The sequence below is a fragment of the Poeciliopsis prolifica genome, unplaced genomic scaffold, assembly GCF_027474105.1.
Source record: "Poeciliopsis prolifica strain line A6 unplaced genomic scaffold, Auburn_PproV2 SCAFFOLD010, whole genome shotgun sequence".
NCBI lineage: Eukaryota > Metazoa > Chordata > Actinopteri > Cyprinodontiformes > Poeciliidae > Poeciliopsis > Poeciliopsis prolifica.
Genome location: NW_026562385.1, coordinates 12659309 through 12676895, shown reverse-complemented (window position 1 = coordinate 12676895; position 17587 = coordinate 12659309). Strand labels below are relative to the sequence as shown.

Genomic DNA, 17587 nt, shown 5'->3' with positions numbered 1-17587 from the left:
CTTTTGTATTTCCACCAGTAGCAATATCCAGTTGCTGATCGCGTGACTCGTGATGTGAAGAAAGCATTTCACAGTTTTGTGAAAGTTATCTACTTCATAACAGGTGAAAAGGTTTTTTTTTTTTTTTTTTAAAGAGTTTTATCAAAATTGTCATGTTTCCATTAAGCAAATTTATTTCCTTAATTCCAATTTGCAGAATTTTATGGTGAATGGAATCACAGCGGTTGAGGTTTGATGGTGGATAGTTGACTTTAAATTGATATAAATAAATCAGTAAAACATTTGAGAAAGCTTAAGAGACCAAAACTGACAGACAAAAACTGTAATTTCACATCATCACTGAAAAGAGTGTGCTGACACTTTAAAAGCATCATTACCATTTTATCAATATAATTGCACCCTATGCAATTATATTGGTTAAAATTGGTTTAAAATTGGTTTCCAATTGGCATCAATTAAACACCCTAACAATTAGGGAGAAAACAAAAGATTTTTTCTGCGGTGACATATTTAATAATCAGCAAGTCGTCCATAACCTTTTTTTTTTTTTCAAAGGTTTTGTTGGCTCTAGTGGCCTTTATTTGAAAGTAGTTGGAAAGAAAACGAGAGAGGAGAAAGACATGCGGCAAAAGTCGCCAGGCCGGGAATCGAACCTGCGACCGTCAGAGGTGTTCCTGTTCACATACATTCTTTTCCTACAACGCAACAATCTATAACACAGTAGATGTCATCATGTCTTCAAAACAGGTTGCTGTGGCATCAAAAATATTAAACATTGAGTATTTTTATTTCATTTTTTTAATGTAGTTTATATTTTTTTATTGTAACGACCCTTATCAGAACTGCATACTTGAGGTATAAAGTCCATCCGACTGGATGAAAAAGAAAACTTGTGCAGGATTTTTTTTTTCTCCAAGCTCCTCATCCAGGATGGTGTTTGTTGAACCTCCCAAATCATTGTAAAATTCAGTGTTTTGCGTCGGCCATGTTGTTTTGCTGTTGTCTGCCCTCACAAACCTTGCCTGCTCTGCGTTTTGCTTCTTACACACAGACTGGATCCCCACCCTGCTGAGAAACTGTTGCTTCCTGGAGGCATGTTGAAGTCTGAAGCTGTTGGATATTATTCCATCTAATCTGTAAATGTTTAGCCGTGGCGTATATAGCACACCAGATTGATGAAACCAACTGGAAATTGTGAGCTTCCTCAAAACTGTAAACATCCCCCATGGGGAGCATCTTCGCATCTTTGCTGGCAATAAATTTTCTTCAACATTCCTCTTGCTCCAGCTTTAATTGCTCGGTAATTGGAAGCAACATGGACCGAACGGCTTCGTTCACGTCCTCACGTCCTGAAAATTGACGTCATGGTTCTCACCTCTTTCTGTTCAATGACTGGTCCGCTTGAAATTCTCCCAGATATATGAAGCTCAATAATCTCGGACAGAGCCCTGAAAGGAAATGAGGATCCAGGGATATTGAGCTGGAAGGGAATGATTAGTCTATGGGTGACTTACAGACATTAGTTGTACTGGACTTAATAACTACTTATGCTTAGTCTAACTTCCAAAATTTTTGGGTTTTGCATTCTGCTTTTTTTTTTTAAATAGTTGTTTTGTGGCTGTTTATTTTACAGGTAAATTTACACAGCAAATTCAGAAAGCCTTGTCCTCTCTGTGCCTCCATGAACAGCTGTTAACGTGAGTTCATTTGAACCTTTCATTCTCAGGTCAGAGGTCAAGGAATGATACAATTTCATGAGTTCCTCTACAAACACCCAAAGCTGTGTTGGATGAAATCGGCAAGAAGCCTTTTTATTTTCAAAATCCCTTCTGTAATGTAGAACAGTGAGTGTGACATACTTCATGATGACCGAAACAATGTGTGGTAGGTGTGTTTGTGTACTGTCAGTGGGAGACTAATTTTCCGCCTATTCCCACTTAGTTGTGCCGTCTCCCCCCTCCTCGCCACTCCCTACGTAAAATTCATTTATGCTGCTTAAACAATGACATTCACAGGCTTGTCACAGCCGCGGAGGCTTTTCAACTTTACACATGAACACACATGACAGCGGGGATTAGCGCTCGACATGACTCATACGACCAGCCACCGAGTGCGCCTCTCAGCAGCCATGTGATTTCAGGCATGACACTAAGTGATTGCTCAGACAACAATGCGACTGCACATAAAACTACCGTTGTTTGCCTCGGACGACCTTTCCAGTGCTGCTTTTAGGTCTTTAGGCAGCTCGGCGTCTGATTCGTCGCTGCAGCTCTGGAATTCACCTTGAGGTGTTGCTAAAACGGTCGGTTGTAGGAACGGGGTGGAGGGGCGAGAAAAAAGGGTGACATTGTCAGTGAAATGAAAACGGCATCAGCAGAGGCGAGAGGTGGAAGAAGGGCGTGACGGCGGATGATGGCGAACGGCAACAAAGACAAACGCAAACTACAGGGGACGCCGGCTGACGACTGACGGCGAGATAGAGTGTGTTTGTGTCAGATCCGGCGACACGTGTTCCTCAAACAGCGAAGAAAACGTGATGCTTTCCGCTCGCCTGTCAAAGCACACATCAAGGATGTTGCATTCTGCAGTCTAGTTACACGAGTACTTCCATTCCCCGCGCGCCTGTCCTTATTTCTCCTCAACTGCAGACAGAGCCGATTTCAATATACTCCCTAATTCTGTAATACAGAACATATTTCATACATCTTGGCTTGTCATTTCTATGCCCTCAGATTGACGAGTTCAAACCCAACACGTGACTTATTGCAGACAAAAGTTGCTGGTTAACTCCTTCAAAGGGAAAAAGGTCTCACGCCACCTTAAAAAGCAGCAGAGCAGAAGAATGTGCACATAAACAATTGCATGCGAGAAGCGAATGTCAGAAAAATGTTCACCCTTATGGTAAAGGTGCCACCGAACGGCGTCTCTACATGCTTTGCTTTGTTGCTTTGCCACTGCGCCTCAGATCATCATTAAGCCGTGCAAATGTGGTTCCAGCTGCAGTTCTGGCCATCAAAATAACTTTTTCTTACACTTGCAGCCAAGAAAGATGAAAGAGCAGTCTAATTTAATTATTAGGGCATGTAGCTCTATCTCTGTGTCCTCGCAGGACTTCAGTCAGCCGAATTGCGGAGACTGCATCACCCGGCTGTTATGTAACAAAGTTCACATTAAAGCTTAAGCGAGTTTCGGGAATATTCTGTTTTTCAGTTTTATTTTCCTCGGGGGCAAGATGAAAAGAGAGCTAAATATAAGAGAAGAACGATGGAGAACTTGATGAACAAAGTGACAGGAAGCTAACATATCAAGGCTGGATGTCTATGAAGAGCTTCTTAATGGCTGGTTCAGCTCCCTCTGTACTGGGCTTGTCACAATAATACCGTTTCATATTTGATACTGATGCTAATTTGTCAACATTTTTAGTGTCTTAATAAGGGCAAAACAAACAAGCTGGGGAAGATCGAGTTCAACCCTCATTTAGAAAAATATCAAACTTAACAGGACAATATTACATATTTTATAGGCACACAGTATCATTTTGTAACTCGTAACATAAATGTTAATATTCTTTATTAAAGTACCTTTGATTTCACATCATGAGGCAGTTTCTCCAGGAGGTTTGACCATATTTGAACCCAAAGACATTTTACGAAAGAATCTCTGGTTGGGATTGAAGAAAATCTTTCTACTTGATGCAAAATACTTCCTCCTTATGTCCTCAAAGACATTATATTTCATAGCTTCCCTCTAAGTAGCGAAGCCGTTGTTCCAGAACCTCGTTTCCCAGTGAAGTACGTATGAGTCCATTTTGTTTCAATGTGTGAGGTGAAATAATGTTCTGCTGCTCTATAGCTTTATGAGCTCTGTGCCATATTTTAAGAAAATGAAATGAAACAGGCTTTTTTGTTTTGTTAGCGATAAGAATACAAACTGTCTGACATTTTCCTTCTCAATGTAAAAAAAGCGACAATCTGCCTTTGAGCAGCTAAGTAATATTTTTCCAGGTAACATAAGACCAGCAAATATATAATCCCAAGTTAGAAACACCCAAGTCTTTTGTAATGAGTCTCTTTGGGGTTTAGTGTGGAGAAATCAGGTCACATTTTTTTGCTTTCAAGACTGTAGAGCCCTGAAGCTACTGTATTGTTCTAGATTGTACTCCAGTGGTAGTACAATCGCTGGGTTGCCGGTTTGATCCCTGGTCACATCCGCCTCTGTTGTTGTGTCCATGAGTGAGACATTTTATCCGCCTGGAATGGGTGAATGACTGAAAGTACGAAGCGCTTTGGGAACTTGAACGAGCGCTACACAAGTACAGGTCATTCCCTGTCCTATGTCTTCGTAGTTATTGAGTGAAGAATCGTAAAATAAGCATTTTATATTCACATCACCTGCTGATACAATAACTGGATAGTGGAAATGGACTTGCTGAAGCGAAATATCAACGTTTCTGCATAAAACATGACCACAAACTTCTGATCCATCCTACAGCACACCGTACAGATTTCAACGGCGTTGGCCCAGCCTGACTCCACGCATGGTGAAGTGCTCAATCTTCATGTCCTGAACCTTTAGCACAGTGAAGATCACGTCAGGCCCTGTTTTCCTGGTCTTTCGATAAGAAGGAAAGCAAATCCAAATGTTGATCTTCAACATGACGATTGAATCACTCTGCATTTCATTTCTGTAGCTTCCGCCGGTGCTTTCTGTTCATGCCTACGTCCCAGAACCATTCGGACCTCAGATGTAGTCGTTATGAAACTGAGGATGGCAGATGTTTATATATTTTTAATTCATTTTTGAGTGGATTCTGAATCATAGTGAATGAGATTCGGTCTGAATCGATTCTTTTGGCACACCCCTACTGTCCATCCTGAACCTGGTTTAAACTTTAGCAGGACTTTCCCTCTGACCTGATCTCTTCCTTCATCTTTATGATGCTGTGTTCCTCCAAGGCCTTTCACCAAACAACTGAGATAAAACAACACACTGGAGAACTCTGTGTACCAGTTAGGTGACATTTAAAGACAATTGGTTTCACTAGTTGTATTTGTGGACATCACAGTAAGTAGGTTTTCCCTTCACAACGATGCTCCACTTTGTGTTTGAGACATAAAGCTGAGGCTGTTTGCACACCGTAGACCACGTACATCCGTGTCATGATGACAGAGAGCCAACTACTGCGACCGACACACACTCAGCACACACTCAGGTGTACAGCAAGGGGAGGGCGGACTGGCTCACAGAGAGGGAGGCTGGACCAGAGCAGCCTGAGTGAGAGGGAGGGGAATAAACAGAGCGCTCCATCGCTCCGGCCGCCAGTGTGAGCAAGAGAGCAACCACCGCTAGCAGATGTTTCAGCCTGGAGAGGCGACTTAAGCCCGACTTCACAGAACTGTTCGAAGATCACTCTGGAGCGCGGCCAGTTGGGGATTTTAAACCTGCGGCTTGCTTTCCTGAGACAGAGCCTGGATGGCACACTCTGACTGATTCAGAGGAAGAGCCGAGTAGTTTTAATTCCTGCACAGGGAGCAACATGCATATCCTGCAGCCGTACTGCATTAACAGGTTGGTATGGAGGACACAGTTCATGGTGGCACCTTCATGTAGTTTCAGTAGTTTCAGCGTGTAATTTCTGCTCTGGTCACCATGTTAAATTTGCAAATCCAGTTAGTCGGTGGAGGAATTTCTCAAACAAAATAACTTTGGATCAGCTGATAATTGAAGCGACATTAAACAGCCGCTCGATACTAAGACACAGAATCTTCAGACCCACAGCAGGTTGTTTTGCTTTTGATGTTTTTGCAGGAGGCAGCAGGCATGTGATTCTCTAAACCCTGTTTGCTAAATAAAGAGTCTGCTGTTAAAATTCCCAGCACTCTGAGCAGCTTTCAGCCTCCAGGCTTTGCTTTCAAGTTCCTCCTCGATTGCATTTTTTTGGCGAGTTTTATAAATGTTCCCACATTTCAATTTGAATATTCAGTATGCACTCTTACCATAGCGCACCTTCAATGCCAATTTAATTGCTACATCTTCACTGACTATTAAATATTTGTAAGATTGAAACAAATTGTTATTATTTCTGAGCAAATTGCTATTGTTATTGTGCTTTCAGCGCCCCTAATGGTTAAAGTTGCATTATCATAATGTTTGAAACGCATTCGGTTGATTCTGGAATCGTACTGCCTCTGGCCCGTCGGCTGGTTCCAGCTCGTAACCACGGCGTCGCCTCCGGTTCCACGCCGGACTGCCAGCTCTCCTGGAGCTCTGCTGCTGTCACTCCTGCTCCGGTTGCAAAAACATGACCTGGCTGAATTTAACTGATAGTTTGTTTTTTGTTGTTGTTGTTTTTTTTCCCCTTGTCTTTGTAATGCAGCTCGCTTTCATCAGAAATGCGATTGCGGCGTCTTCCCACCACGGCACAAACCGAGCGTGTTGCGTCGTAATTAAACCCACAAAGCACCCGCTCCACCGTGAAGAAGCAAGAAAAGGAAAATGTCAGCAACAATTAGTCTTTTTTCTGGTTGGAGAAAGAGATGGGATTTGACAGCGAGTGAGAGGAGCCAATGGGAGAGGGAGGCTGGTGTTATCTAATGCTACTGATGGAGGTTAGGAGAGGGGGCCGAGGGGTTCAAGGGCAGCCGCAAAATAGAAAAACACTAGAATCAAATGAGGGAGGGGGATTTGGTGTGGAAGCATAGATTTGGAGGCGGAGATGGGAAAGGAGATGTACGTCCAGCGGGCGGCCGGGTGCGGATTGGCTGGTGCTGACCTCTCCCTGGAAGCGCCAGGAAAGAGGAAACATAGAAAATCACAGAACAAGACAGGAGGCAGTAAAGAGATTACGAAAGGAATTATCTTTATCCTGGAAAATCTGCATGTGCCGACTATTTGTGCATGTGTTCATCCATTGATATGATTTACTCATTTCTGAGTAATCCCAAAAAAAACCACTGAAATTATAGAATGGCCTGTCCTTAGGGTACCTGGAGATGGATTGGAATGAGATGTAGGATTAAAAAAAAAAGATACAACAATGTGTTCTAGTCCAGGTAAATATTCTACACACCCTGATATCCTCTGGGAACCATCACAGCAGAAGGCGTTGATAAAGAGGTTAAGTATCAGGACTAGATCAAACCAAAAATATAAATGTAATAGTGGTTAAATGATCCATCCGCCTCATGGGATGAGATTTGATCAGTTTTATTCTTTCCTCATTTCAACTGAATAATCTAGAAAACTGTCAGAGTTAAAGCAATTCAATTCAAATTCCAAAATATTCTTTTGATGCCAAATGGAAATGAATAGATTTCCCTTATCTTAGGTGTAGGACCAGGCATATTGTATCGTTCATTATTTATCGTGATAGATTTTGTATCGTGACAATGATTTAGATTTATAGTTTAAACTATCAATTCCGATTAGTGACGTTTAAAACCCCACAAAACTATCAGTACTGTAAGGATTGCGAGGTTTACTATTTTCTCCATCAATAAATATCAATACATTTGAAAATATGGCTAAATGCAGTTACTGTGTGTAGTTTTAGTCCGTTAAAAAAGTAGTTCTTATTGTCAATTTGATTGTTTTCACAGCAGCGCCACAGAATACTGTAATCAAACTGCTGAAGTCCGTATCGCCCAGAATGGACCCATCATGCTACCTGAGAACTAGTTATGTTCAACAGCTGGACTGGAAAATGTTGCTGTTTTAATATCTCGCGTTGATGATGAAGTGACCCGACTCAGGGCCAGGAAGCAGAACATCTGTGCTTTGTGATCATCTGTCTTTCTTATATTCAAAAGTATTGCTATTAGCTAACTGGTTCTAACTTTTACCTACCCCATAAGTTTTCACAGTAAATAGAAAAACTTTCTAAATCTTATTCATCTGCAAAAACATTTACTATTGCTTCCGTAAATATGAGAGCTTGTTTTTCAAGCTTTGCAAAGTCAAATATTTATGGTGTTTATGGAGAGCCTAAATAGAGTGTAATAATTTATTGACAGAGGACAGTTGCTACTAATTCCTGTTGTTACTAAATTAATCTTTCAGACTCAATATTGTTTTGGGTCATGTGATAAATTGACCCAGTTGTTAACCCTCCCCCACCCCACTGTCCAAACCGGTCCCAGACGAGTCAGTATTTCAACGGTAAAACCTCGTCCATATAAACCTTTTCCTGATTGTCCTTTTCTGTGCGCTTTCAAGGATTTAGATGCTGAGGATTAAGAGGCGACTTTTCCCGTTCTTTTTGTGGAATCCCTGTTGCCCACTCGTCTCTCTTTCAGTGGCAGGAATTTCCAGCTTCCAGCTGCGAATGATTGAATTGAAGTGACATCGGGGTGGGGCTACAAATTGATTGGCTCAATGATTTAGGGCTGGGCCTGCGGCAGCATCCTGTATATCTGAACAGCTCACTGAATCTGATATTATGAGACAAAAGCAGCTTCAGGAGGGAGAGAGTTTTTTGGATGTTTTTCTCCTCATACTCTTGCATTTGGTCTTTCAAGCCCTAAAACTGTTCTGGATGTACAGTTGAAAGCGGAAGTTTAAAAAAGATCCATAGATACATTTGACCAAACCTCTCCTGCTTTAGTTCAGCTGGAATTACCTGAATTATTTCTATTTGCTATTCATTAAAGTTTTCAAGATTAGAAGTTTACATTTGTCTCTCTGGGTTTGTTAGCATTGCCTCTGAACTACATAAATTAGGTCAAATGTTTTGGGTTCCTTTCCACAAGATTCTCCCAAAGGTTTGCTGGAGTTCTGGTCCATTCCTCCAGATGGAACCGGTGGAACTGAGTCGGGTTTGTAGGCCACCTTGCTGCCACACGCCTTATCAGACCTCCGTAGCAAATCCCTGTAAGACTGAGATTCAGGCTTTGTGATGTCGCACCAGAACTTTGACTTTGTTTTGTTTTTTTAAACTTCTAAACCACTTTGACTGTTTGCTTTCTTTCTTTAGCTTTAATATTCCCTCATAGTGTTCTATCCTCCTGATGCCATCTGTTTTCTGAAGTGCATCAGATCCTGCTGCAGCAAAACATAACGCAACATGATTCTGTCACCGCTGTGCTTCATAGTGGCAATGGAGTTCCCAGGCTTACAAGCGTCCCACTTTTTCCTCATTATGGCCAAACAGTCGCACTTTAGTTCCATCAGAACACAGAACATGTCTCCTGTAAGGACGTCCCAATCCAATATAGGATATTGGAAATCAGTCCGTTTCATTGTTTCTATCCAGCAGTGCTTTAACCCAATGGTTAAAAATAAATAGGTCAGTTGTTCTCATACTTATTGCTGTTGACTAGTGTTCTCTGTTTGAGTAATATCACATGATCAAGCCTTTTATAACATTCCACGCAAAAAAAATAAGCATTAAAATTATGTATGATTTGTGCTGATATTGAATTGGGTCAATATCAGTATCAGTTGATACGCGAAGCTGCGATATTGGTATCGCATCAGGAGTGAAAAAGTTGTATCGGGTCAGCCGTGGTCTCCAGAAGTGAAGGTTTTTGTCCCTATGTGCGTCTGAAAACTGCAGTCTGGCATTTCATGTGTTGTGTGACACATTAACAGGCCTCTCCTCCTTACTGAGTGGCTTTCAGCCCACGTTAGTCCAGCACACGCTTCACTTGGGATAATGACGCTGCCTCACTGTGCTTCAGCAGCATCTTCACCAGGTCTTTGTCCTGTGACTGACCTGCACATTTTGGATCCAAACCCATTCAGCTCTGGAACTCAGAACCTTCCTCTTTCCTGAGCGGTCTGATGGTTGGACATCTCCATCATGTCTATAGAGGCGTGTAACTTTTCTGAACAAATGAACGAGGCAACCTCAAGCATCTGGAGATTGTTCCCAATTCTCTTCCTGAAATCCTGGCTGATTTCCTTCGGCTTTCCCGTCACGTCAAGCTAAACAGCCGTATGTTCTGGGCTGTGAAATACATCCACAGGTGTTCCTCCGATGTGTCAATTAACCTGTCAGACATCTCCAAAGCCATGTTATTTTATTCTTGCTATTATCACTGATCACCGTGATGTTGCTGTTTTCCTCCAGATGGCCAGATGTGCCGAAGAGAAAGAGGAAAAACAGCCAGTGCTCCATGAAGAGCATGTCTGGTAAGGATTGTTAATCTCTTCCTCCCTCATTCGGCTCATGTTGTCACCTCCAAACAGCATAGCGAGCAAAACCGATCACAATTCAAAACAGGTTCCCGCTAAGAAGCTCAGGCTGGAGGATTCAGCCAGTCAGTGACTCCACAGCTGGCTCTCCTGAGCTCTGAGTGGTTTTCTCATGAAATAATCCCCTCTTCACCACTTTTCATTTCCCCTCTGAGGCTTTGTTGGACAGTTACCCACCGAGGTGTGATGACCTGCTCAGAGATGATGATAGGGATATGAAGGCTCAGAGTTTAAGTGCACAACTACTAAGTGACGTATTGCAATTTAAAACAGAAGAAATGAATCCAGGAACATGCAGTGTTTCATGTCTTTGTACCACTCAGTGGGTCTGAAAGCAGTTGATCCCTAACTGAAAAATGCACTATAATCATCCGCTTTTTATTTGCAGTGTATTAATTATAACAATTTTATTGTTTATTTTATTTGTGTAAAGTGTGAAAAGTCAGACACACAGAAAGGAGCGGGGTGAAATAACTTTATTCTTCTGCCTACCTCCTTTTCAAATAAATAGTTTTCAAACTACATATCATATTTGCATTGTATGTTACAAATAAATCATCTCAAACTTAACAGCAACAAACAAAAATATAGATGATTTTAATTTTTTTTTTTACTATTTAAAACAAGCATCTGAAACTGTTAAAAGCTCAGCTTTATTCACATATAATTTATTTAAATGAATGCGCAATTTTTTATATACTATCGTCATTTTTTCATTTCAAACCAAAGTCAGAATGATTAAAGAACCGACATGTTAAGCTGCCTTTAGCATCTTATATAAGAGATTAGCATGGCTAGCTTTACCAGAGAATAGACACTTACTCTCCTTCCATAAGGCAGCAGACATTTCTAAATCCAGCGTCTTTCATCAGAGTTTGAGAGCAGTTCCTATATTCTGTTCAGCCTTCCTGTTACCTGCTGAGATGCTTTCTCTCTCCCCTTGCAGCCGAGGTTATTTGTAAAGCACATGTCAGCACCAATGCAGTTCAAAGTGCTTTACATCAGTTTGTCAGATAAGGCTTCTTCATGTTGTTGTGTAAGCTAAAGCCTAGTTCACATGGTACAATTTCACAGTTTTTGTATAAACACGGATGTTTATTCAGTTAAAAAATGTTAACTACAAAAAAACATAACTCACCTCCAAATCACAGTGCAGCAAATAGAGCGGCTGCTCTTTTTATCCACTGCCTTTTCTTTTTCTTTCGTCTTTTATCACTTAAAATGTCACTACTGCTTCCACATCATCATCGTGTTTAATTATTCTAAATTCACGTTTGGTATGTTGGGGGTTTTACTGGATTTTCTTCTGGAACTGGGATATTTCTGAGTGGAATCGGTTCACGTGTGGTGTGTTGCACCGGCCGTGTGGCTGGGCACAGGAACCGATAGAACCTCTTGTACACTCTTAAAACACATGTGTTCAATTTGAACACATGTGGCGAATCAGCTCAGGGACAACACATGTGTCATTATTGACACAACTAATGTGTATGACGTTCTGACACAGCTGTTGTATTAAAACATTAAAAACTGGCATTTTCATGTGAGAATGTAAAAATGCATTCTTTTATTAAAATTAAATGTTTCACAACAATAAGTTTGCGACAGCTACAATATGTAGTTCATATGAAAAATTAAAATCATCAATTAGTTCACCAGTCAACATGTTTTTTTCTTCAAAGTCAAGCTAACAACATATACACATTTTCTGAAGTTATTCAACACCACAGATTTTAAAATTCATACTGCCTGAATAATTTTTGTAACATTCTGTAAACAGGTACAAAAAAAAGCTGATGAAAAATAACTTTCATCTGTTTTGCAGTCTAATGGCAACATGCATTTACAGTCCAGTAGTTGTCAACCATCCCAAGCTGCAATAATTTGAAAAATATATGTATTATTGCTGACCTTAGTAGTCTTTCACGGTTTTATAAGGGGAAAAAATGGACCCAATTTTTAATTTTCTACAATTTTCAGATAGTGACTCGACTATTGCAGCGTTAATGCATGAACACATCGGTGTCAACAGTTCACTGTCATCTCCATTACCGACTGCATGCTAGTGAAGTCATGTGGCCATAATCATCACAGTTCCGCCAATCTACCATGAAGGGACGTTTCTGACATGCTGTCTGTCTGTCTGTCCATCTGTTTGCTGTTGTTTTTGCTGCACATATTCTTTTACTTTTAGTTATTTGGTCAACTTGGCAACCAAGAGAGAGTTTTAATATTCTTTTGAAAGAAAAATAAACAGAGACCTTTTTTCGAGCAATCCTTCCAAGTAACCCAGATCAGTTCAGTTATTCCGACTGCACTGTGTTGAACTTTAGCATGTAGCATGCTGACTGAGGCCTGTGCAGTCTGATCAGCAGTAGGGATGTTTTATTTTTTTCTGAGCACTCCAGCAGCTGAACTCAGTTTGAACTTTCTGGTTGGCTGTCCTCATGCTGTCCACTAGAGTGTACTCTGTAACTTGGAGCAGCTAGCTGATTTGCTAACCATAGAATTCTTGTATAAACTAAAAATCAGCGTATCTTGTCCTCTGCAACGATGATGCAGTTCAGGCTGGCACAACTCAAAAAATAAAAGGCATCAGATGAAAAACAAAGAAATATTCAAGGAGCATCTCGAGAAATGAGCCAGAAAGCAAAATAGAGACGACAGCAATGGGCCAAGAAGTAAATCTGAGGTTATTTTCACGCCTGACAGTCTGGTAGACTCAGTTCAATTGGGGATGAAAGTTGAGATATTTGTTGCATTTTCAGCCGGTGTGCTTCTCTTTCACCCTTGTCAAACAAACCAAACTCATTGAAAAACTTGTTCCCTCCCTCACCTGTGTGGGCGCTTCACCAAGACCCACTGAAGGAATCAACTTAAAAACCTCCAAAGAAGACACTGAGCACACTATTTGCAAACCAACACTTATAATCGACAGCCGTTTGTGAGGTGAACAAAAGGCATTAGCTGGACCTCTGCTACTCTTGACTGACGGTATGTCATGTGTTCTTTGTAGTTTGTAGGCATTTTTATTCTTAAAAATGAGAACTTTTCTTCCTGGATTGTTGTCTCTGCTTTCCAGCTTTTGATAATGTAAACTACATTCTTCTCAGACCAAATCATTGACATGTCTTCTATTAAAAATGATACCAGCAGTTACAGAGTTACAAATAGCCACCTTCGACCCAAGAATCCTGTGTAGATGGTTTCATTGTGTCGTAAGATTGTTGGTGGCGTTCATCCTTTTCAAGCAGTGTCTCACTGTGTGGAAATGAGTATTAAAGTCTCTCGGCCACAATAGATCTGTAGAGGTTACAATCCAAGGAGTAGATCGCCTTAGATCATTTAAGGCGGAGCTTAGGGGATCAAAGGAGAACAGAAAAATATTTATGAGACAAGATTGAGAGCAAAAGAATATTTCAGGAATCCTTGGAGCCTGAACCTCCTGACCTTGCATGACAACGGCCCCCCGTGGGAAAACAATGCCATTCTTGTGTATGTTCAACCTTGTATCACAGTCTCTGGGGGCCCCTGTGTACAGGTGCTTCACAGAGGCCCCTGTGATAACGCTCAGCCCCTTCCCTCCTCCTCTCCTTCTCCCTCCATCCCTATCCTGAATCTCACTCTTCACCATCCACCCGTTCCTCCCTCGTTTGCACTCTTTGTCACCCCGTCCTGTCTCACTCTTCGTCCTCCTCCTCCTCTCCTATAGCTCTTAGCATCTCTGTTCCAGGGTACATCCCCAGCTACCTGGAGAAGGACGAGCCGTGCGTGGTGTGTGGGGACAAGGCCACCGGCTACCACTACCGCTGCATAACCTGCGAAGGCTGCAAGGTACTGGGCCACACCACTACGTCACGTCTTCAACTGCTGTCATGTTACAGACACAAATGTTAAATATTGATTCTTTGTTTACAGGAAAATACCAAAGTAGTGTGTTTTTTATTAAACGGGGGTTGAAAAAAAGGTTATATAATGACTGTAAAAGACTCATTTCCACTTTGTCACATTCCAGCCAGACATCTGTCGTGTTAGCTCGTGGATTTCTTGACTTTAATCATAATGGTTTTTGCAAACTCCTTCCTCCTTTCCACTCCTTGTGTCCTGCCTATAAGGTCAGGTTACATTACGCTAACATAACTCAGGCCAAACAGTCTGTATTTTCTTGCGAGAGCACATGTAAGATGTCCACTTATATCATTGCTTGATAACTTGATCACTTCACTGTTCTTGGAACCTACAAACACCATGTGATGAGATCAAGGAGCAAAAAGAACGCTTAAGTGATAAATGTTCTGGCCGAGGGGTCAGGTTAGATTAGTGAAGCTGAATCTTAAACCCTCTGAACCAGGTTCTTTGACCAAACTGGAGATATTTGACGACGGTGATGGAGCGGTGACGATTCAGTCCCGCTTTAAAGTCGGTGTCATGAAAGACAGTAGGTGAAATTGCATCATTGTGACACAATGGATTGTTTCATATGGGAATTGCTTTCAAGCGATTTCAGCAAGAGGCAATATGTCAGATGTCCATCAGACATATTTTCTAACCAATGTGCAGATAATGATCCATCCAACTCAGACCAGGTGATGCAAAACATTATGGGGACACCTAAGGCCTCCAGAATTTTTATTTTCACAAAATAACTTTTCACAAAACCCGATAGTTTAAAAACTTCTCAGAATATTGTAGTTCAGGTTAAAATACCCAATACATTGACTCTGTTTAATGTTTGTCTAATTCATAGATAACCTCAATGCTCCCCCACAAAAAAAGAAACATTAAAATGCCTCCATCTTGTGTGTTTTGACATAAACAACATCATAGAGGTATGATGAATCTGTGTTTTAAAGGCTCCGTTAAATTATCCAGCTCAGGTTCCAACTGGAGAAAGTAGAATAAACAGCAGACTTTGAAATTGTCCTTTAAATGTTGTGCAACTGGTGGAATTTATTGATTTGCTGCTTAGCATAAAGAAAGCCGATAGAGAAGCGAAAACAAACAGCACAAATAGCCCAGGGTCAGGAGTTGAACCAGGACAGCCAAACGGCACAAAGCCACAACTCAGATCCTAACTTTACCTCAGTTAGATCCAATTTTAGATCCCGTCTGTCACTCTGTCCACATTTTACTTTTCTACCCTCTGCTGTAAATGCTGCCAGAAGAACAGGCTTGCTCAATGCTATGGTCATGCTATGGTCAGTCGACTGGTAAAAAGGATGTTTCTGTTAGCCCCATGCCAGGCTGGTAAAAACCATTTATTTATTCTACGCTTTGTTTCATACAGAAGACCTGGATGCCCAGCTATTGTTTTTTTTTTTTTTTTTTTAAGAATTTGTATTGAGACTAGTTGCCTATATTTGACAGTAGTCAGACAAGAAGGGGACAAAGAAATCCAGGAAAAGGAACTATAGCCTCTGTCTGTTCTAGCCACTGCGCCAACGACTCTCGAGTTTTAAACGTTTGGCTGGGCGTCAGCCGAATGAAGCTTGGTGGAAATTGCGTCTGCTGTGAACACCCTTGTAGTGAGTAGGGTCACGACAAACATCTTAAACATTCCTCTTGCTCCGACTTTCATTTCTCAGTATTTTTAAGCGTGCCCATCACAGACTGAACTTTGTTCATTTCCTCTAGACTAAAATGCTAAAATAACGTAGAAAATGAGCGTCATTGTTCGTAAAGCCAACTTCTGTTTGCTGAATGACTCAATTGAAATTCAACCGGAGAAATCGAGCTCAATGGGAGAAATTCCAGATGGAGCAAAGATGAGAAGAAAACGAAATGGGGCTGGGTAGTTCTCTGCAGGGAATTTAAAAACTACTTCCTTTAATGCTTCAAAATAAGAGTCTCAAACATCGAGACTATCCTGACTTTACTTTATGCACTCATTTTTAAAAGGAAGTTTAAAAATGTTAGCATATGATCCTCGGTCGATCATATGCTAACAGCAATGCACTTTGGGAGATATGTCATTAAATACTGCGGCGTCTCTGACTAGCCCTTTAATAAAAACATTTTGTAGAGTGATGGGGTGTTTACTGTCTCTCATTCTGTCCCTTCTTATAGGGTTTCTTCCGCAGGACAATCCAGAAAAATCTCCATCCTTCTTACACCTGTAAATATGAAGGCTGCTGCATCATTGACAAGATCACCCGCAATCAGTGCCAGCTGTGCAGATTCAAGAAGTGCATCTCTGTGGGCATGGCCATGGACTGTGAGTCATCCCAAACCTCTCACTTACCCCATCGTATTACTGAAGGTGTACAATGGGGTAGTAGTTAGCTGCTAGCTACAATCTTGAATTGCCACACCAAGCTGCTAGCTAACTACCACACTGTGCAGCTAGCTCAATGAGCAGCTAGCTACCATACTGAGCTGCTATCGAACTACCACACTGTGCAGCTAGCTCAATGAGCAGCTAGCTACCATACTGAGCTGCTAGCGAACTACCACACTGTGCAGCTAGCTCAATGAGCAGCTAGCTACCATACTGAGCTGCTAGCGAACTACCACACTGTGCAGCTGGTTATGTCTGCAGCATGAATTATGTCTTAACATTTTTTGGTGAGGTTGCCATATTATATTTTACTGTGCAGCTGGTTAGCTACCACACTGAGGTGCTAGCGAACTACCACACTGTGCAGCTGGCTAGCCACCACACCGAGGTGCTAGCTAACAGTTAGCCAGTTGCTACCACACTGAGGTGCTAGCGAACTACCACACTGTGCAGCTAGCTCAATGAGCAGCTAGCTACCACACCAAGCTGCTAGCTAACTACCACACTGTGCAGCTAGCTCAATGAGCAGCTAGCTACCATACTGAGCTGCTAGCGAACTACCACACTGTGCAGCTAGCTCAATGAGCAGCTAGCTACCATACTGAGCTGCTAGCGAACTACCACACTGTGCAGCTGGTTAGCTACCACACTGAGGTGCTAGCGAACTACCACACTGTGCAGCTAGCTCAATGAGCAGCTAGCTACCACACCAAGCTGCTAGCTAACTACCACACTGTGCAGCTAGCTCAATGAGCAGCTAGCTACCATACTGAGCTGCTAGCTAACTACCACACTGTGCAGCTAGCTCAATGAGCAGCTAGCTACCACACCGAGGTGCTAGCGAACTACCATACTGTGCAGCTAGTTAGCTACCACACTGAGGTGCTAGCGAACTACCACACTGTGCAGCTGGCTAGCCACCACACCGAGGTGCTAGCTAACAGTTAGCCAGTTGCTCAGTTAGCCAGTTGCTCAGTGTGGTAGTTAGCAGCTAACTACCACACTGAGCTACTAGCTAGGTACTACACTGAGCAGCAAGCTGGCCACCATACTGAGCTAGTATCTAGCTACCACAAGGGGCAACTAGATAGCTCCCTACCTCACAGTTATCTACCT

General features: G+C 41.8%; 1 protein-coding gene across 5 annotated transcripts in view; it reads left to right on the top strand.

The window, feature by feature from the left end:
• The window catches only part of LOC129363329 (thyroid hormone receptor alpha), a 60364-nt gene that overhangs the window by 34991 nt on the left and 7786 nt on the right, over nucleotides 1-17587 (top strand). For 2 of the 5 annotated variants that reach the window (XM_055035360.1, XM_055035364.1), the window contains 3 exons: nucleotides 10070-10131; nucleotides 13907-14028; nucleotides 16261-16408. In XM_055035360.1, the coding sequence (XP_054891335.1) occupies nucleotides 10070-10131; nucleotides 13907-14028; nucleotides 16261-16408 (332 nt within the window). Of the gene's footprint in view, nucleotides 1-5316; nucleotides 5569-10069; nucleotides 10132-13906; nucleotides 14029-16260; nucleotides 16409-17587 lie in introns of those variants that run through there. The other 3 variants (XM_055035363.1, XM_055035361.1, XM_055035362.1) reach the window with 3 other exon arrangements.